The sequence below is a fragment of the Lynx rufus genome, unplaced genomic scaffold, assembly GCF_022079265.1.
Source record: "Lynx rufus isolate CCGP_SWC_20201006 ecotype Redwood Valley unplaced genomic scaffold, mLynRuf1.p SCAF_18, whole genome shotgun sequence".
In the NCBI taxonomy this organism is placed as follows: Eukaryota; Metazoa; Chordata; class Mammalia; order Carnivora; family Felidae; genus Lynx; species Lynx rufus.
In genome coordinates, this window is record NW_025814832.1 from 25,786,759 (window position 1) to 25,808,171 (window position 21,413).

At 37.6% G+C, this 21,413-nt stretch overlaps 1 protein-coding gene and 1 non-coding gene across 13 annotated transcripts in view; one reads left to right on the plus strand and one right to left on the minus strand.

Annotated features, from left to right (window-relative positions):
• Positions 1–21,413, plus strand: part of CDK12 (cyclin dependent kinase 12) — a 79,841-nt gene that overhangs the window by 7,401 nt on the left and 51,027 nt on the right. For all 12 annotated transcript variants that reach the window (XR_006962354.1, XR_006962353.1, XR_006962352.1 and 9 more), the window contains exons 3-6: positions 9,570–9,746; positions 11,526–11,665; positions 12,166–12,336; positions 16,150–16,339. Coding sequence is in view for 7 of the 12 variants with exons in the window: in XM_047081190.1 (XP_046937146.1) it covers positions 9,570–9,746; positions 11,526–11,665; positions 12,166–12,336; positions 16,150–16,339 (678 nt within the window). In the remaining 5 variants the exon portion in view is untranslated. The remainder of the gene's footprint in view (positions 1–9,569; positions 9,747–11,525; positions 11,666–12,165; positions 12,337–16,149; positions 16,340–21,413) is intronic.
• Positions 3,104–3,210, minus strand: LOC124513696 (U6 spliceosomal RNA). Its single transcript, XR_006962515.1, has one exon. It is a non-coding gene; the product is annotated as a U6 spliceosomal RNA (small nuclear RNA).

The window sequence follows — 21,413 nt, forward strand, 5'->3', positions numbered from 1 at the left end:
TAACATTATTAGTTAGGAGGAGAAAATTACAATTTGAGGCCCTAGTAACCCTTTTTATTTATAAGTTTATTTGATAAGGGTTATTTTTGGTTCAGATTTTTGAAAATCAGCGTTTTTCTCCCTATTTTTTTTTAATGTTTATTTGTTTTTGAGAGACAGAGAGACAGAGTGGGAGGAGGGGAGGGGCAGAGAGAGAGGGAGACACAGAATCCAAAGCAGGCTCCAGGCCCTGAGCTGTCAGCACAGAGCCTGACTCAGGGCTCGAACTCACGAACCGTGAGATAATGACTTGAGCTGAAATTGGTCACTTAACTGACTGAGTCACCCAGGCACCCCTCCATAAATTTTTATGTTGAAAAAATTTTTCTTTTTCTTTTAGACTAAAAAAAATATTTTTTAAGTAATCTCTAAACCCAGTGTGGGGCTTGAGCTTACAACCCTTAGATCAAGAGTTGCATGCTCCACCAACTGAGCCAGCCAGGTGACCCTATGTTGAAAATTCTAATAGTTATAGAAAAATTGAAAGAATAACACAATGAACTCTTGTATACTCTTCACCAGGATTCATCAGTTATTAACTTTCTGCCACATTTGCTTTAGATATCATGACACTTTACTTCTGAATACTTTAGTATATCTCTCCTGACACTAGAAACATTTTCCTAAAGAATCACAATACCTTTATCACCCTAAAAAAACTTCTCACTGATTTACTAATATAATACCAATAATATATTAAATATCCTTAATGATCCCCCAAAATGTCTTTTATAGCTGGAGCTTTTCCTCCTAATCCAGAAGAAAAATAAACTAGGTTTATCTTGAAAAGCACTGCTTTAAAAAAAAAAAAAAAAATATATATATATATATATATGTGTGTATATATATATATACACATACATATATATACACACACACACACACATACATATATACATGCATACATACATATATACACGTGTATGTATGTGTATGTACATAGGGGCACCTGGGTGGTTCCGTCAGGTATCCGACTTTGACTCAGGTCATGATCTCATGGATCATGAGTTTGAGCCCTGTGCTGGGCTCTGTGCTGGCAGCTTGGAGTCTGGACCCTGCTTTGGATTCTGTGTCTCCCTCTCTCACTGCCCCTCCCTTGCTCATGCTCTGTCTCTCTCTTTTTCTCTCAAAAAAATAAATAAAACATTTAAAAAATTAAAAAAAAATTATCTTAGAAGCAAAAAACAATACATAGAATTTTTAACTAATTAGAATATAAATTCACAATGGGATGATGGGAAGAGCTCCAATTTTTTTTAGCTTGTTTTTAAGTTTATTGTATTTATTTTTTTGAGGGGGTAAAGAGCAGAGAGAGAGAGGGAGGGAATCCCAAACAGACTCCACACTGTCAGTGCAGAGCCCCATGTGGGGCTCGATCCCATGAACTGTGATAGCATGACATGAACAGAAGTGAAGAGTCAGATGCTCAACCAACTGGCCACTCGGCACCCTGGAAGAGCTCTAATTTTAATGAACTCTCTGAATATTGAGAAGTGAAATGATTATGAAACATGAATCTGATTTTATGGAAAGCATTAGGAAATATATTTATTCTTTATCTTGGCAAGACTAGCTAGGCAAGTACCACCAAACACATATGATTAGCAGTGACATATGCCATGGCAGTCTGTTACTGGTTTTTTCAAAGGAGATCTTACCCTCTTGTTCTCTAGGATATGAGTTTCATTTATTGCAACAAACTTCATTGTAAGCATAAAAGTAAGTGCTACTGATCTTGCATCCCAGACTAATTCCCAAGACTTCATTATTTTCCAAGTGACATTAATAATTTAAATAATGATATATTTCAGCCCTTTACATCTATATTTTTTCAGACTATGCTCTGTGCCTTATAAGATGGTACAAATGCAATTAAAAAATTTAAAAGAATAGTTGTATTACTATTCATAGTGGTAAATCTGATTTTAAAGAGAAATTCTACATGGTCTTTCTAATATTAATAATTATGAATTCTCTGTATCCTGAGAACAAAGGAGAAGACTGAAACCTGAAATGTTGTAAAGGAAATCTGTTTAGGTACATAATATACTTCTTGTAGATACAAACTATGTGTTTTTATGGTTTTTGTTGGAAAAGGTGATAGTTGAGCATTCTCCGATGGGACTTTAGGCCATGATCTACCTACAAGAACCGTGTTTAGATATTAGTTTACATTGTGGCTAGAACAGAATTGGTGTGGCTGAGAATCTTCATTTTGAAATGTTTATTTGGCTAACCAAGTGATTATTGAATTCACCTGCCATGTATCAGTGTAGAGTGCAGATTACCGTAGGTGGAGTAATTTTTATAGGAGACACATAAGGATTTATCTTTCAGATTGGGGATGAAAGGTAAAGTAAGACCATCCAGAGCTTATTTGAGTATGTGTAGCTATCTTTAAGAATGTGTTTCTGGGGTGCTTGGGTGGCTCAGTCATTTAAGCGTCTGACTTTGGCTCAGGTCATGATCTCACGGTTGGTGGGTTCAGGCCCCTGTGGGGCTCCGCGCTAACAGTGTGGAGACTGCTTGGGATTCTCTCTCTCTCTCTCTCTCTCTCTCTCTCTCTCTCTCCCTCTCCCTCTCCCTCTCCCCCTCTCCCTCCCTCCCTCCGTCCCTCCCTCCCTCCCTCTCCCTCTCCCTCCCTCCCTCCCTCCCCCACTCTCTGCCCTTCCCTGACTTGTGCTTTCTCTCTCAAAATAAATAAAATAAATTAAAAAAGAAAAAAGAATGTGTTTGAGAGAGAACGAAATGGGCAAAACTATTTTTTGTTACTAATTCTGATTCTGAAAGTATAACTATTTTCTCTCATAGTCCAATGTAATTAACTTTTTAATAGTATGATATCTATGTAAAAACCCATATACAATAAAAACAAAACATCTATTTTTATGGATATATGTATTCATATGAATATATCCATATATACCCATATAAATTCATACCAAAAAAATCCAGAAAGAAACATACTAAGCTGATAAGAATGGTTACCTCTGTGGATGGGACTTAGGATGAAGGTCAAAGGTAAAGGAGCATTTGTACCTTATCTACAAATTTTTAATATTTTAAAAATTGGGAATGCTTCATAAATTTGCTTATCATACTTGTGCAGGAACCATGCTCATCTTCTCTGTATTATTCCAGCTTTAGTATATGTACTGCCAAAGTGAGCACCAATGTAATTATTTTTATTTTTTTTTAATTTTTTTTTTTTAATTTTTTTTTTTCAACGTTTATTTATTTTTGGGACAGAGAGAGACAGAGCATGAATGGGGGAGGGGGCAGAGAGAGAGGGAGACACAGAATCGGAAACAGGCTCCAGGCTCTGAGCCATCAGCCCAGAGCCTGACGCGGGGCTCGAACTCACGGACCGCAAGATCGTGACCTGGCTGAAGTCGGACGCTTAACCGACTGCGCCACCCAGGCGCCCCTGTAATTATTTTTAAATGTATGATTATTATTAGTTTTCCACATAAATGTAAATCAATTATTGAAGGTAGAAAAACAGAAATGAAGATATCTTCCACTATTGATTTTATTTTTTCACTATGTATTATTTTTATTTTTAACTTATTTTAATTAATTATTTTATTTTATTTATTTATTTTTAATGTTTATTTATTTTTGAGACAGAGAGAGACAGAGCATGAATGGGGGAGGTCAGAGAGAGAGAGGGAGACAGAATCCGAAACAGGTTCCAGGCTCTGAGCTGTCAGCACAGAGCCTGACACAGGGCTTGAGCTCACGGACCGTGAGATCATGACCTGAGCCCAACTGACTGAGCCACCCAGGCGCCTCTAATTTATTTTTTTAATTTACATTCAAGTTAGCATATAGTGCAACAATGATTTCAGGACTAGATTCCTTAATGCCCCTTAACCCATTTAGCTCTTCCCCCCTCCCACAGCCCCTCTAGTAACCCTCTGTTTGTTCTCCATATTTAAGAGTCTCTTATGTTTTGTCCCCTTCCCTGTTTTTATATTATTTTTGCTTCCCTTCCCTTGTGTTCATCTGTTTTGTGTTTTAAAATCTTCATATGAGTGAAGTCATAGGATATTTGTCTTTCTCTGACTAATTTCACTTAGCATAATACCCTCTAGTTCATCCACCTAGTTGCACATGGCAAGATTTCATTCTTTATGATTGACAAGTAATACTCCGTTGTGTGTGTGTGTATATACATATATATATGTGTGTATATGTATATATATATATATGTATATATATGTATATATGTATATACACACACACACTACATCTTTATCCATTCATCCATCGATGGACATTTGGGCTCTTTCCATACCTTGGCTCTTGTTGATAGTACTGCTATAAACATTGGGGTGCATGTGTCCTTTCGAAACAGCATACCTGTATCCCTTGGATAAATACCTAGTAGTGCAATTGCTGGGTTGTAGGGTAGTTCTATTTTTAATTTTTTGAGGAACCTCCATACTGTTTTCCAGAGTGGCTACACCAGTTTGCATTCCCATGTATTAATTTTAGAGTCAGGGTGGTTTTTGTCTTTAAATTGGTTTTTTGTTTTTGGTACTTCTTTATCTAGCATAACAGCTGCACCAACCTTCATATGAAAAATAATTTTTATGTAAGAAAACTTTTCAGGAAGAAATCTGAAAGTTGCATACAGAATTTATGAATTCATTTATTTTCTTCTTGATCTTCTCACGTGAGATTGCAGCAGCTTAATTGTTGAGAATGTGATTTATACATCTTTCCATTACCTACAGTGCTTTAAACATAGGATACAAATTGTATTCAGTAAATACTGCTTATTATTCATTCAAAATAAGTACAACTACTGAAGGAGCCAGCGTCGGGGCTTATGTGAAATGACACTGGGCATGTAGTTAATTCATTTGGCAAATGGATGATGTAAAGCTTATGTCAGAGGATTTGTCTTCTTTTAAAGTTCCTTTGGGAATAGAATGAAACTTTTCTTTCAAACATATATTGGGCCAGGAATATATTAACCTAGGTATCAAATGCAGGAGTGAATTTAACTAATGGTATTGAAAAAGCCTTTCTAAATGGTCTGTAATTCTTTGTTTCAAGAAGTGAAGGCTACTAAACACCCATTCTTGATGATATAGTACATTCTTCATGAACATACCTATTCATAGTGATCATCCTGCTCTTAAGGAGATCATTTGTGTACTCTTTTTATTTATTTTTTTAATTTCAGTTAACTGGGGCACGTGGCTGGCTCAGTCAGTAGAGCATGTGATTCTCAATCTCATGGTTGTGAGTTCAAGCCTCACATTGGACATAGAGCTTACTAAAAAAAAAAATAATAATAAAATCAAATCTTCATTTTTGATAAAATTTTTTGCTGGCCCTGGTTCATTTGGAGTTTATCAGACTTTAGTAGAGTCTACATTATTCTTAAAGGTTTTACCTTTAAACTGTTAAGCTCTTACAGAAAAGAAGGGATCTTTGTGAGCATTCAAATTTGATTCAGAATTTTGCTAATGGAATGCTTGGTTCTCATTTTTAATGTATTCAATTCAAATTTTTTGGTAGAAGTTTATGAAAGTAAATCACTTTCTAAACAACCCACTTTAAGGGGCAAGGGATAAATGATCATATTTATTTAAAGTCGTTTATGCTATTAAGTTGTAGAAAATATCAAGAAATTATTCTTTTAAAATCATTGATATGCAAATTCATACTCTTTATTAACAATAAAGACTTCTTATTGGTGGTATTGATATTGTGCTACAGATTAAATCCCATCATCATAAATTCTAAGAGACTATACAGACTTTAAAATTTGGACCTTGGCAACTTTTTTTTTTAATGTTTATTTTTGAGAGAGAGTGTGGAGGAGGGGCATATAAAAGGGAAAGAGAATCTGAAGCAGGCTCCGCACAGATGTGGGTTTTGAACTCACGAACTGTGAAATCATAACCTGAGCCGCCCAGGTGCCCCTGGAACTTGGCAACTTTTTAAAAATGTTTTTATTTATTTTGAGAGAGGGAGAGAGAGAATCTGCACCTTTATTTAGCCCAGAGCCCGATGCAGCACTCGATCTCACAGACTGTGAGATCCTGACCTGTGAAGTCCAAAATTAAGAGTCTGACGCTTAAGAGCCACCCAGGCTCCATGGCAATGTTTTTTGAAAGAAAATACTATATGTGAGCATTTATGCAACTACTCACCATATGTGAACCCAACTACAGGCATAATTGGGGAACCAGGAAATACTGATATTGATTGATAAGATAGGCCAGCTTCCTGGTACTGAATCTTCACAGTAAGGACTCAAATGTTAAATATCTGCTCTCCAGTGTTAGACCCTCTGTATGGTATGTCCTCTGCACTGTACACAGCTACGTTTTACTGAGTACCCTATGCTGAACGCTAAAGGCCATAATGTTAAGCACTGCAGTTTGTTTTGTTTTGTTTTTTTTTTTTTAAATTAACATTTTATTTATTTTTGAGACAGGGAGAGACAGAGCATGAACGGGGGAGGGTCAGAGAGAGAGGGAGACACAGAATCCGAAACAGGCTCCAGGCTCTGAGCCATCAGCCCAGAGCCCGACGCGGGGCTCGAACTCCCGGACCGCGAGATCGTGACCTGGCTGAAGTCGGACGCTTAACCGACTGCGCCACCCAGGCGCCCCTGCAGTTTGTTTTTAATGTTTATTTATTTTGAGAGAGTGGGGGGGAGGGGCAGAAAGAGAGGGAGACAGAGGATCTGAAGCAGGCTCTGCACTGAAAGCAGAGAGCCTTGATGTGGGGCTCGAACTCACGAACCGGGAGATCATGACCCAAGCTGATGTCAGACTTTAACCGACTGAGCCACCCAGGTTCCCCTTAAATACTACAATTTTATGGGTCATCATTATTCCCAGATTTTTGGTATATTGAAATTTTTTTGAAATAGGATTTGACCTGCATTCAACTCGTGTGCCCTGAACTGGTAGTACACATTGAACACTCATACTTGATGAAATAAACATACTAAACATGTAATTTTTCAGAAGCAATGCACATTTTCACTGTAGTAAACTGAATGTGAACCTATAAAGTAAACCTTGGAGAAAAGACCTAAATATAAAGACTGAAGGGCATCTGGGTAGCTCAGTCGGTTAAGTGTCCGACTCTTGCTTTCGGCTCAGGTCATGATCTCACAGTTCGTGGATTCAAGCCCCACATCGGGCTCCACACCGTCAGCGCAGAATCCCTGCTTGGGATTCTCTCTCTTTCCCTATCTGCTCCTCCCCTACTCACATTCCTCTCTCTCCCAAAATAAAGAAATAAAACTTAAAAAAAAAAATACTTAAAGAAAAAAATAGGGGCGCCTGGGTGGCGCAGTAGGTTAAGCGTCCGACATCAGCCAGGTCACGATCTCACGGTCCGTGAGTTCGAGCCCCGCGTCGGGCTCTGGGCTGATGGCTCAGAGCCTGGAGCCTGTTTCCGATTCTGTGTCTCCCTCTCTCTCTGCCCCTCCCCCGTTCATGCTGTGTCTCTCTCTGTCCCAAAAATAAATAAACGTTGAAAAAAAAAAAATTAAAAAAAAAAAAAAAAAAAAAAAGAAAAAAATAGACTGAACTTACATGAAGTGATGGTGAGAAAATTGAGGTCCTTCAGTTCTAGTGGAGCAAAACCAAGAAGTAATCTATTTCTGGATCATGAAGAATTAAAATTTATAAAGAGTATTCTGACATTAGTAGTTGGAAAATTAGGAATTTTCATTCTCTGAATACCTTAAAAATTGGGGAAAATTTTAAATATCTATATTGTATCCTTCCTGAAGAGTTTTCCCAGGGTAGTAAAATCTTAGTGCAAATTATAATAATGTGTTTGTCTCTATCAGTAATTTAACAGAAAGTTTCAGATGATGGTTTTGCATGGGTAGTCCATTGACTACCCTAGTTCTAGTTGATACACACGAACTAATCTTGACTCTATTCTGCCTGATTTACAAGAGATTGAACTGATGAAAACTGGTAGGAAGTTTTACTTTTGAGATTGTGTTTCACGTGCAATACAAGGGATAAATCTGTTCTTTATAGTTCTATGGAAGTATTCATGAAATAATACATTTTTTTATGATTTTTTTAAATGTTTATTTATTTTTGAGAGGGGGAGAGAGAGAGAGAGAGAGACAAGAGTGCGAGCAGGGGAGGGACAGAAAGAGAGGGTGACACAGAATCCAAAGCAGGCTCCAGGCTCTGAGCTGTCAGCCCAGAGACCAATGCGGGGCTCGAACTCATGAACCGCCGCGAGGTGGTGACCTGAGCTGAAGTCGGATGCTTAACTGACTGAGCCACCCAGGTACCCCAATACATTTTTTTATAACTACTTGTCAGAAAAGTAGAGGAGGCTCCTACTGTGGTTAGGATTCTCAGCTTGTTTTCAACCTTCTGATACTGTGATGGAAGAGAAAAGGCTTACTATCTAGCATGGTTTTATTTGTAGGCATGAATTAATATGTTGTATTTTTCCTAAGGACATGAATAACACAAAATATTTTCTTTACTCATAAATAAATTGAGATAGTTAAAAAATTGGATCTGAACACTGACTTTTCTAATCTATTCCAGAAAAGACATTTTTTTCTCCCCCCTCTCCCCACTGACTATTTTGTTGATTAACATGAAAAGTCTGCTACTAACTGCTTTCATGATTCTGAAGTAGTTTCTTGGACTCTTTCTCCTTAGATTTTTAGTTTGAGAATTATTTATCCGTTTTGGCTAGCCAGGTAGGGTTGCCTTTTGCTTCCAAGTCAATAGAATAGGTGAGTATATTCACTAATTTTGATGTCCAACTTAACTATAATTCTTACTGAACATTCCAAAATACTATTTCCTTTTCCAAGTTCTGCCCCCACATATTTAATAACATGGTAATGTTGCATTGTTGAGCTTTTCATTCCTTTTTAAAATCTTTGCTGGTTGGGCGCCTGGGTGGCGCAGTCGGTTAAGCGTCCGACTTCAGCCAGGTCACGATCTCGCGGTCCGCGAGTTCGAGCCCCACGTCGGGCTCTGGGCTGATGGCTCAGAGCCTGGAGCCTGTTTCCGATTCTGTGTCTCCCTCTCTCTCTGCCCCTCCCCCGTTCATGCTCTGTCTCTCTCTGTCCCAAAAATAAATAAACGTTGAAAAAAAAAAAAAAAAATCTTTGCTGGTTAAAATATATGGAGTAGATTTGGGGACTCCAGAAATTGTAATGGTACTTTGGGAATTTAAGGTGCCTGCTTCTTGCATTTTATTTCATTTCAGTAAAAATCCAAATAGAATCTTAGGAAGGACGTTAAAGCCTTGTTAAAGGACCTACAAGTGATATCCCCAGTTTTTAATTGTTTCTTTTATATACTGTGGATATCTTTTTCTGAAATCCAAAAATCTTTGACTGTGATAAACTGCATATCCTTATGTTATATTACAGGGTTTTATCCCTTAAAAGTAAAATCTTTATAATGTTTTAATAGCCAGACTTTAAAAGCTTTGAAAAGTTTTATTTGCTTATGTTTTAAGGAATTATGGTCTTTTTCTTCTCTTCTATTGTTTAGTCCAAAAGAGACTCCACCTTCAAAACCTGTAAAGAAAGAGAAGGAGCAAAGGCCACGTCACTTACTCACGGACCTCCCTCTCCCTCCAGAGCTTCCTGGTGGGGATCCATCTCCTCCAGACTCGCCAGAACCAAAGGCAGTTACACCACCTCAGCAACCATATAAAAAGAGACCAAAGTGAGTTTTTGGAAGGACCTATTTTTTCCAGTCCTCTTGTGTGTATGTGTGTGTGTGAGAGAGAGTGTGTGTGATCCGGGGAGAGGGGCAGAGGGAGAGAGAATCTTAAGCAGGCTCCACAATCAGTGCAGAGCCCAATGCGGGGCTTGATCCCATGACCCTGGGATCATGCTTGAGCCAAAATTAAGAGTTGGACACTCAACCGACTGAGCCATCCAGGTGCCCCTTAAAGTTTTTATTTTTAAGTAATCTCTGTACTCAACAGGGGACTCATTCACAGCCACAAGATCAAGAGTTGCTTGTTCCACTGACTCAGCCGGCCAGGTGCCCCATGAGGGACCTATTCTTTTTTATTTTTTTTAATTTTTTTAATTTTTTTTTTTTTTTTTAATTTTTTTTTTTTTCAACGTTTATATTTATTTTTGGGACAGAGAGAGACAGAGCATGAACGGGGGAGGGGCAGAGAGAGAGGGAGTCACGGAATCGGAAACAGGCTCCAGGCTCCGAGCCATCAGCCCAGAGCCCGACGCGGGGCTCGAACTCACGGACCGCGAGATCGTGACCTGGCTGAAGTCGGACGCTTAACCGACTGCGCCACCCAGGCGCCCCAAATTTTTTTAATTTTTAATTTTTTAAATTTTTGAGACAGAGAGAGACAGAGCATGAGCAGGGGAGGGGCAGAGAGAGAGGGAGACACAGAATCCGAAGCAGGCTCCAGGCCCTGAGCTGTCAGCACAGAGCCCGACGTGGGGCTCAAACTCACAGACTGTAAGATCATGACCTGAGCTGAAGTCGGATGCTTACCCGACTGAGCCACCCAGGCGCCTGAGGGACCTATTCTTAATTATAGCTTTTTTCCTTTGGGCCTAAATCTCACACTTTCTTCCACAGCCTACACGGTGGGATTATAAAAGATTGGACCTGACATGTATATTTTATTTTATTTTAATGGATAAAAGCCTTTCTGGGATACTGTTCATCTGCACTGTAAGATACCCACTTGTGTTTTTAGAAAAACAATAATTTCCTGAATCCAAATGTACCATGAACATTGACCCCATTGTATCTTTTGAGTTTGATACTTAGAATATTAAGAAGAAAAGAAAAGAAAAGAAAAAAGTCCTTTTATTCAGGGTGTGTCAACCATGTACACATTAATGAAAACTTAATAGATGTGGGATGTTTTTTCCTAAACCACAGAAATTGCTGTGCCATAAATGTAGTGGAATCTGGATTTGATCTTCTGATTACCATTCCTCTCTCTTTTTTTTTTTTTTAATTTTTTTAAATTAAAAAAAAAAAATGTCTTTAAGTAGGCTCCATGCCCACTGTGGAGCTTAAACTCAGGACCCTGGAATTGAGTCATGGGCCTACTGACTGGGCCAACCAGGCACCCCAGCATTCCTCTCTTAATAGTAAAAATGGTTATCGTTTATTGAGCATGTATTATTGCCAAAGTCTTTTATTTTAACAGTAACTCTATGATGTAAGGTTTCTTTACCATTCAGTAGGTGAGGAAGCCAATACTGAAGAGAGGTTAGAAAGTAAGCACCAAATCTATTATTTGATATTATGCCTTCCTGAAGCAAAAAATCTGTCTTAGCCATTGTGAGAGACTATTACATATTTATTTCATATCTTTTTAATGGAGAAATTCATAAAAGATTCATGGGCCAGAGAAATTATCATAAAATAATTGTTTTCTTCTTTGAATAGGCTTAAGTGTTTATGATAACTTTTTGGTTTTGGGGGGGGGTTCTTTTGTTTTGCCTTTTTTAGAATTTGTTGTCCTCGTTATGGAGAAAGAAGACAAACAGAAAGTGACTGGGGAAAACGCTGTGTGGACAAGTTTGACATTATTGGGATTATTGGAGAGGGAACCTATGGCCAAGTATATAAAGCCAAGGACAAAGACACAGGTAAACATTACCACAAAAGTCTAGATGTCAGAAGTTTAAAAATTTAGCAATGCTAATGTAGATTTAGTAGATTTGGCAAAACTAAATTTTGAGTTCTAATTGGTTTCCACAAGTTACTAAAAGACAAAAATTTCCAAAAGAATAATTATTACTGTTTAAAAACCTTCCTCTTCTGTTGCCTGTTGTAAATATTTTATAATAGGCTTGCTAGGAATTTAAGAGAGAGTAAAAGTAAAATTTATAGGTTGCTCTTTGTTTGGTAAGGGGTTAGTCCTTAAAAATAAAAAGAATATTGAATTAAGAAATTCAAGTCTTAAAAAAACAAAGGCAAGAAAGGGAACATGGGGTTTTGTTTTGTTTTTTAAGATATAGAAGTATCTGGCATATAGCATTAAAAGTAAGCTAACTGTGTTTCACAGCAACTCTGGGCATTTTTCGCCTGTTCATGATGGTGGCCAAAAATGCTGATAATGTAACAGTTTGAATTTGTTGTGTAACAGGAGAGCTGGTAGCCCTAAAGAAGGTGAGACTGGATAATGAAAAGGAGGGCTTCCCGATCACAGCCATTCGTGAGATCAAAATCCTTCGTCAGCTAATCCACCGAAGTGTTGTTAACATGAAGGAAATTGTTACAGATAAACAAGATGCACTGGATTTCAAGAAGGACAAAGGTATTAGCAAGGAACCATGTTTCTACAGAGTAGATTGGTACATCTTACTTTCCTTTCATAGCTTGTTTACCTGTTTGAATTTTTTCTAAAGTGTTACTTTTCTTTTTTAAATTTTTTATTTATGTTTGTTTATTTTTGAGAGTGAGAGAGTCAGAGTGTGAGCAGAGTAGGGGCAGAGAGAGAGGGAGACACAGAATTTGAAGCAGGCTCCAGGCTCTGAGCTGTCAGCACAGAGCCCGACGTGGGGCTCAAACTCACCGACTGTGAGATCACAACCTAAGCCTAAGTCAGACACCCAACCGACTGAGCCACCCAGGCACCCCTTAAGTACTAAATTTTTTATAAAGTCCAACTTCTTTACTGAATCCATAACAGAATTAAGATATTAGTTTTAAAGTTTTTTCCCACAAATTATAATAATTAAACCTAGATTTACTAGTTATTTTTAAGAATCTCATTTTAAGTAATTTTAGGTAATCTCATTTTTACATTTTATAATGTAAAATACATTTTTATAATTTATAAATTACGTATAAATTTATAATACATTCTTTATAATACATTCTTATTTTTACATAGTTTTGCACTTACACAGTTTAGAATTCAAACAGGTATTTCTAAAATAATCTTTAGGTCATATATTTTCCTGGATTTTCCTGGATTTGTGACTTTTTTCTGTTTGGGGGATAAAATTATTCATTTATACTTATGTTTGAAGTGGTCTATATATGTCATTTAACCTACTTTTATTGAAGCAAATCTGAAGATTTAGAGATGGGCAACTGAAGAAATGACATCTGTAAATATAGTCTGGAATGTTAAGAGAGAATGTGATTAAAGCACATAAAATTAGGAAGGTAATAGATGAAGTAAGCTGGGCTTATTTATAGAGCCTTAATGATATTAAAGATTAGCACTAGGGAAGTTAGCACTTCTCAAATTTGGTAGAAGCAGTTTTTGTTTGTGTGTTTTGTTTTTAATTTTATTAAGTGGTAGAAGTAGTTTTAAACCAAATGAAAGGAAATTTTGCTTATGTAACGTGTTATGTACTTTGATAAATTTATGGAAGTTAGACCTGAATAGATTAAGAATACTGGATGTATTTCTGGATGTGTCTTAACTTTTTTGATTATAAAAATAATATAATGTACAGGTAATTTCTTTAAGGATAAACAAGGAAACATTAATTGGTTGCTTCTAGAGTGGAGCTTTTCCCATGCCATTCTGTATTATTTAAATGGTTTACCACGTACTGTTTAAATTTTTTAATCATAAAATAACAAATAAGTGAATAAATGGATGTAATGCATACCTTATTTGAAGAAATTGAAAATATGGAAGTCTAAGAAAAAGAAAATGGCATTCTCTCCCACTCCATCCCAGTCTACCATCATTCATAGAAAACCATTATGGTATTAGCATTTTGGCATATTTCTTTCTAAGTACTTTGTATATATTATACTTGTTTTATCATAACTGAGATCAAAGTATATTTAGTATTTTATAACTTGTCATAAGCAATTTCTCATGTTATTAACATTTTAATGACTGCATTAGGATAAATCCAAATTTATTTCACCAGTCTCTTTTCAGCAATTAGTTGCCAGTTTATTTTATTTTATTTTTAGTTTAATTTAGTTAATTTTTTTAGAGTAAGCTCTATGCCCTTGGGGCACCTGGGGGGCTCAATCAGTTGAGTGTCTGACTTAGCTCGGGTCACGATCTCATGGCTTGTGAGTATAAGCCCCGCACTGGGCTCTCTGCTGTCAGCATGGAACCCACTTTGGATCACTTTGGATCCTCCTTCTCCCTCTCTCTTTGCCTCTCTGTCTCTTTCAAAAATGGATAAACATAAAAAAGAAAAGAAAAGTAAGCTCTGTGCCCTACATGAAGCTTGAACTTATGACTCGGAGATCAAGAGTCACGTGCTGTATTGACTGAGCCAGCCAGGCACCCCAATTAGTTACTAGTTTAAAAAAGTACTGTAGTACTGCATTGAGCATCTTTGTCCATAAATCTTTGCGTTTTGATTGATTGATTTTGTGAGAGAAAGCAAGCAGGGGTGGGGAGGAGAGAATGAGAAGAGAGAGAGAGAGAAAATAAATCTTAAGCAGCCTCCATGCTCAGCACAGAGCCCAACAAGGGGCTTCATCCCCCAACTTTGGAATCATGAGCTGAGCTGAAATCAAGAGTTGGACACCCCTTGATTTATTTCTTAGTATAGTTTCTTAGAAGTAGAATTATCTGGTTGAAGCGATTTTTTTTTTTTTAAATAATCTCTACACCCAACGTGGGACTTGAATTCACAACCCTGAGAGTTGTGAACAAGAGTTGTGGACAAGAGTCACATGTTCTTTCAAATGAGCCAGGCAGATTTTTATATTTAATGTTAGATTACTTTTAAGATAGTAATAATTTATGTCCACCAGTGAGTGCCCATCCCACTTTATCCTCCCTCACATTGAGTGTATCTTTTTATTTTATTTTTTAAAGTTTATTTATCTATTTTGAGAGAGAGCATGTGCACATGCAAGCAAGGGAGGTGCAGGGAGAGGGAGAGAGAGAATCCCAAGCAGGCTGCACTAACAGCATTGAGCCTGACATGGGGCTAGAACCCATGAAGTGTGAGATCATGATCCAGGGCTGAAATAAAGAGTCAGATGCCCAACCAACTGAGCCACCCAGGTGTCCCTGAGTATATCTTTTTAAAAAATTGTCATTTTGATAGGTGAAGTATCCTATCGTTATTTTGGATTGCATTCCTTCTATTACTTCTGAGTTCTTTTTCCATGTTTATCAGTTTTACTTATTTTCTCTTCTTTGAGTTGTCTTTTTGTGTGTTTTGTCTACTTTTGCAGTTTTAGTGTTTTACTTGTTAATTTGTATGAACTCTTAACTAAATCTAAGATATTCCTTTAAAGCAGTGGTTCTTAACTTTTGGGGGGTATGGACCTCTTTAAACATCTTACGGGTCCACCCTTTAAAAAAATACATTTAAAATATTGCATACTGTTTCAGGGAGTTCAAAGAGTCCTTGATTTCTATGTACTAGATTAAGAATCCTTGCCTTTATGCTGTTAAGAGACAGAATTTTAGATTGGATACGTAATTGTCTAACTAGGTCTGGTATTTCTTATGTTACGATATTTGCCTCTGTCACACACCCTGCTAAAGTGGAGAAAGATAGCATGGATTTCAAATCTTTTACAGTTCTCTTAGCATGCTTCTTCTTTAATTTACTTTTAAATTTAGGGAGTTTAATTAGATGGCTCACTTTTCTTTCAATTCTTAAATACTATAAATTTCACTAATAATTTATACTACATATACTGTGCTGTCCCTGGCATATTATGAGTCCTATTAAATATAACTAAGGTAAAGACTTACACAGTAGCCATAGACAATGATGGCATTGTAACAAATGGGCATGGTTGTGTGTTACAAATAAAGCTTTATTTACAGTGACAAACAGCAGACTGGATTTGACCCAAGGCCTGTAATTTGCCAACTGACTTAGATTGTAAAAGATTAATAATACAGCTTGATATCGGGGCAGTTGTCCTCCTTAAGAAGTAAATAGTCCAAAGAGCACTGGGTTAGGAGTCTGAAGAGTGATTCAGATAAGTAGTTCTGTTATTATTAGAAAGGGCAAGTTATTCAAGTACTCTGAGTTTCAGTTCCTTTATCTGTAAAATGAAGCAATTGCTTCAAAGAACCTTATGGTCCACTCCAAAATAATAGTGAAATTTGAGGCATTGTCATTTCAGCATCCTTTTCCTCTTGTTTTTAATTTTTTCTTTCATTTTTGTGTAGGTGCCTTTTACCTTGTATTTGAGTATATGGACCATGACTTAATGGGACTGCTAGAATCTGGTTTGGTGCACTTTTCTGAGGACCATATCAAGTCATTCATGAAACAGCTAATGGAAGGATTGGATTACTGTCACAAAAAGAATTTCCTGCATCGGGATATTAAGTGTTCTAACATTTTGCTGAACAACAGGTAACATAGTAACCAAATGAGGCATTTTCTCCCTCTTTTCTGACCCATTTAGTTTCAGCTAGTTAATTGATGATAGGTAGACCCAGTGATGCAGTTTTTTGCATTTACATACAACTGATGTTTGTACTGTAGGAATAACTTATGATTGGGGTACTCTGATAGCAGAGCCTTTAGACTCAATGTTGGTAAGGAATTAACAGAGGTAGGATTGTAAAGCTTTTTAAATTGCAAACATTTTAGGGAACCACTCACATCACTACAGGAGTATTCAGAGAGCTTTTTGCCATTGCTAGTAAATATTACTGTGGTCCTGGAAAATTAAAACACACATTGAGTTCTCAGTGAAATTCTCACTTGTTTAGTGAGGAGAAACATGCCTGCTTTTTTAGCTGCTGTTGAGACTTTTTCAGTATCAAATTTCAGAGTAAACACAGGTGTAGCTGGTGGTTGACCTCTCTGCTGAGCACTTACTCCCAGGTTTTAATAGCGTAGACAGACAGGAATTTGGTGATGAACAGTGTTAAATCCTCAGAAGTTTTTATCATCTGCTTTCTTCTTCTCTGGCTATTTGTCTAAACTGTATTGATGATATCAGGTGTATGTATTATGCACATTAGTCTTTGGTAAATAGCCCTACCAGTTGAGGAATAAAAAGCAAATCTGATACTATTGAAATCATACCAGTGTTTGGTTCTTTTGGCATTTGGGCTGTTTATAGCTATCTTTGCGTGATTCACCCACTCTTTTAAACATTTCTATTTAATTATATTTGGCAAAAATTAGATAGAGATGTAGAATGATATGACCTATTTCACATCTTTGTGAAGTGAGGTGACCAACCATCCAGAGTTGCCCAGGGACTGTTCTAGTTTTATTTTTTATTTTTGTTTTTTTTCTTTAAAGTTTTTTATTTGTAAGTAATTTCTACACCCATTGTGGGGCTCCGACCCACAACACTGAGATCAAGAGTTGCATGCTCCACCAGCTGAGCTAGCCAGGTACCCCTGTCCTGGTTTTAGCATCAAAAGTCCCATATGGGATAGTTGGTCACTGGAAAGCTCAGAGTTTATAGGGGAGCTAAACAAATAAATTGCTCAATCCAGTAAACAGTTACTAAGCCCCCCTGCCTTTTTTACATAATATCTACACCCATTGTGGGGCTTGAGCTCACAACCCCAAGATGAAGAGTCAAATGCTCTATCAGCTGAAGCAGCCAGGCACCTCTAAACCCCTTGAATTTGGGAGCATCTGGGAAGGTGGAATCTTGAGGAATGGATAGGAATTTATCAGAAAGTCTAACAACAGAGGATTAAATTTCTAAGCAAAAGAAATTACATGGGCAAAAGCACATAAATGTGAAAATAACATGTTATATGTGGGAAAATGTAAACAGGTAGGTATTGCTAGGGCAAGAAGAGTGAAGCTCATAATGGGGAGATGAAGCCGGACAGTTGTAAGGAGCGAATTTAAGGATCTTGTATATCTCGCTGAGGAGTTTATACTGTCTATAGGTGACAATGATTGAATGGTACTGGTGTGGTTATACAGTTAATTTGGTTGGCTGTTTTTTTTAAGTTATACAGTTAGTGCATATTTTAAATTATTTTATATAATGCATATATTTATTTTATATATTTTGTACTTAAATACCTTTTGAGACAAAACATCATGTTAAAAAGAGTATTCCTTTCTGTCACTATCTCTGTGACCCATAATTTTCATTAAAACTGGGCTTGGTTAATCTACATCCATAGTGATAATGCTTCAAGAATTTAATGATGATGACTATTAGCTTACAGCTATCTGGACTATAGCATATACTTTTTTTTGTTCGATTTGTTCTTCCATGGTGGGGAGGGATGTCTCAGGCCAGGGAATGACTGCAGTCCTACTTGGTGTCCTTTCTAGTGGGTTAAGCCCCTCCCTGTCTTCTTATATTCAGGAAGCTGATAAGGTTCTAGATTAAACTGAATTTCCTCCTGAGGTTACTAAGCAGGATGCAGGAGTCTCATGGTCTAATCTGATCCATCCAGCCTCTAATCTTGCCCATTTAGCTCTGTCTACACAGAGAATTCTGGGTGAGATGGCCTGGAGAAAATGGTAAGGAGCCCTCAGCTGGACAAGGAAGCAAGAGCAATTGATAAGAGAGAGAGGAGAGCACTTGGGCTCCATGGTGTTCATTATATCTTTATTACACAAGTATAAATGAGACCAACTTATTTTATTTTTTTTTTAATTTTTTTTTTTCAACGTTTATTTATTTTTGGGACAGAGAGAGACAGAGCATGAACGGGGGAGGGGCAGAGAGAGAGGGAGACACAGAATCGGAAACAGGCTCCAGGCTCTGAGCCATCAGCCCAGAGCCCGACACGGGGCTCGAACTCACGGACCGCGAGATCATGACCTGGCTGAAGTCGGACGCTTAACCGACTGCGCCACCCAGGCACCCCGAGACCAACTTATTTTAGATGGTAGAGAGACACAATTAGTCTTCTCTTTTAGAAGAAACACTAAATGGTCACTCTAATAGGGTATATATAGACTGGAGGTAGGGAGAACATTATAAAAAGAACACCTATTAAAAACACCATAAGAAATGGTCAGTGCTTAAACTAACCAATTCCTTGGTAATAGAGATGGACAGGATAAATTTTGTGAATGAGTAGATTTTGGTGAGTGAACGAATGTTGGAGAATGAATGAAAGTACTTTAACTCCCAGACTTCTACCTTAAGAAACTAACTAGATGAGTGGTATAATGGTCAATATAGGGAATATAGAAGGAAGAGCAGGATAGATGAGTGAAGAGTAAATCCCTTTTGGATATGGCTGTTGCACATCTAGGATAGTGATATCTGACTAATAGGCATATGGTCACATTGAAGTTCCAAACTAGCAATGTAGTTCAGGAGTTAGCAAGCAGAGAAAAGGTGTCAGAAGATGGAACCTAAGGGAATGGTCAGATATGGAGGAAATAAGGAAATATTATGAATGTAAATTAGACAGGTTTAAGAAGTGAATAGTCATAGATGTCAGGTGATGCAGACAGATTATAAGACATAAGAAGGAATCTGAAAATTAAAAGGTCAGCATTGACATTGTGGGGCAAATTGGTGGGTAGCACAGTTAATGGGAAGGTGCTGGTAGGAAGGTCTTTAATTTTTAATTTAAGGATGCAGAGGTTTGAGCATATATAAATAACTAAGAGAAAAAAATCAATAGGGAGAAGTTGAAGATTCAAGAAAGAACTAAAATAAAGGAACAAGGTTCTAGAAGACATGAAATCAAGGTCACAGGTGATAGTGGTCACAAGTATAAGTGTTGATTATCCTTCAACAAGAGAGATTGACACATTTTTTTCTGTAACTGAAAGGAAAGAAAAAGGAGAGCTATAGATGCAATTAAGGTTATACAGGTAAAAGGATGTTAAGTAGCTCCTACCTGATGATTTTTGTTTTCAGTGAAGAAGGTCATTTACTGAGAGGGGAGGGGATAGATTAGGAAATATGCTAGGTTCTCAGTGACGTTTAGATTTAGCCTAACTTGCATAACTATTTGCTGTCATTTTATAGTCCTATGTGCTTCCTATAGTCCATTTTAAAGAGTGTGCTTCACTTCACTGTGCTTCAGTCTTGGATCATCTCAGGTTCTCAAGAGTGAGGATGCTGAGAAATTTGAGGAACTCTTTTTGTCTCAATATAGGGCTCAAGTCAGCTAGTCCTTTCCTTTTTGCTTTTTATTCATTTCAACTTAAAAATGTAATGATGTTTGGGGCAAGTGGATACGGTGCCAATAATCTTTACCAGGAATGATAAGGGTTTCTGTAATGTAAAATTTTGTTGCTAGTAGTTACTTGGTTTTAACTTTGAGGAGCACCTCCTACCATAGCCTCTTTTTTCTATCTCACTTGAATGCCTGATCTCAGCTGTCAGGTACCTGAGGTATCTCCAGGACCTTAAAAAAAAGAGTGAGCTGGCTTACATTCCCCAAGAAGGAACACAAGTGGTAAATGTGAATAAACAGGCTATATAAGAATTTAGGTAAATGTGATTAATCCAAAATAGTTAAGAATTTTAAGTTTTCTGACATTTTGTGTTATAGTTTATTAAAATATTACTTAACATCACTATCAAAGAATATTTAGCAGAGTGAAACATGGGTGTGAGCCTTTTATGGGATGGTTCTCAAAAGTGTGGTTCTCAGACCCATAGATGCATTGGCATCATCTATGGGCTTGTTAGAAATGTGAGTTCATGAGCTATGACCTGCTGAATCGGCATCTCTGGGAATGAGGCCCAGGAAACTTTTTTTTTTTTTAATATTTATTTATTTTTGAGAGGGAGAGTGAGCAAGCACGAGTGGGGGAAGGGCAGAGAGAGAAGGGGACAGGATCTAAAGGTGGCTCTGCACTGACAGCAGCAAGTCTGAGGTGGGGCCCAAACTCACAAACTATGAGATCATGACCTGAGCCAAAGTTGGATGCTCAACTGACTGAGCCAGGCATCCCAGGAAACTTTTAATAAGCTTTCCATGTGATTCTTATTTCATATGAAAGTTTGAGAACCCCTATAAGATCATAGTTATTTATCTTTATGATACAGGAAATGATGGCAGTATGTTGGTAAAAGAGACCTCATTCGTCATAAAAATTGTGTGCTCAGATCAAAGCCATGTTCCTGGTTTGAAAAAATCTGTTCGGGGCACCTGGGGGGCTCAGTTGGTTGAGTGGCCAACTTTTACTTTCTGCTCAGGTCGTGATCTCATGGTTTGTGGGATTGAGCCCTGCATCAAGGAGGGGCAGAGAGACGGGGGAGAGAGAGAATCCCAAGCAGGGTTCATGCCATCAGCGCAGAGCCCGACCTGGCATTCAGTCTCACAAAACAATCTCACGAACCGTGACATCATGACCTGAGCTGAAATCAAGAGTTGAACGCTCAACTGACTGAGCCACCCAGGTGCCCCTGTAATGTGTTTGTTTTTTTTTTTCTTTTTTCAACGTTTATTTATTTTTGGGACAGAGAGAGACAGAGCATGAACGGGGGAGGGGCAGAGAGAGAGGGAGACACAGAATTGGA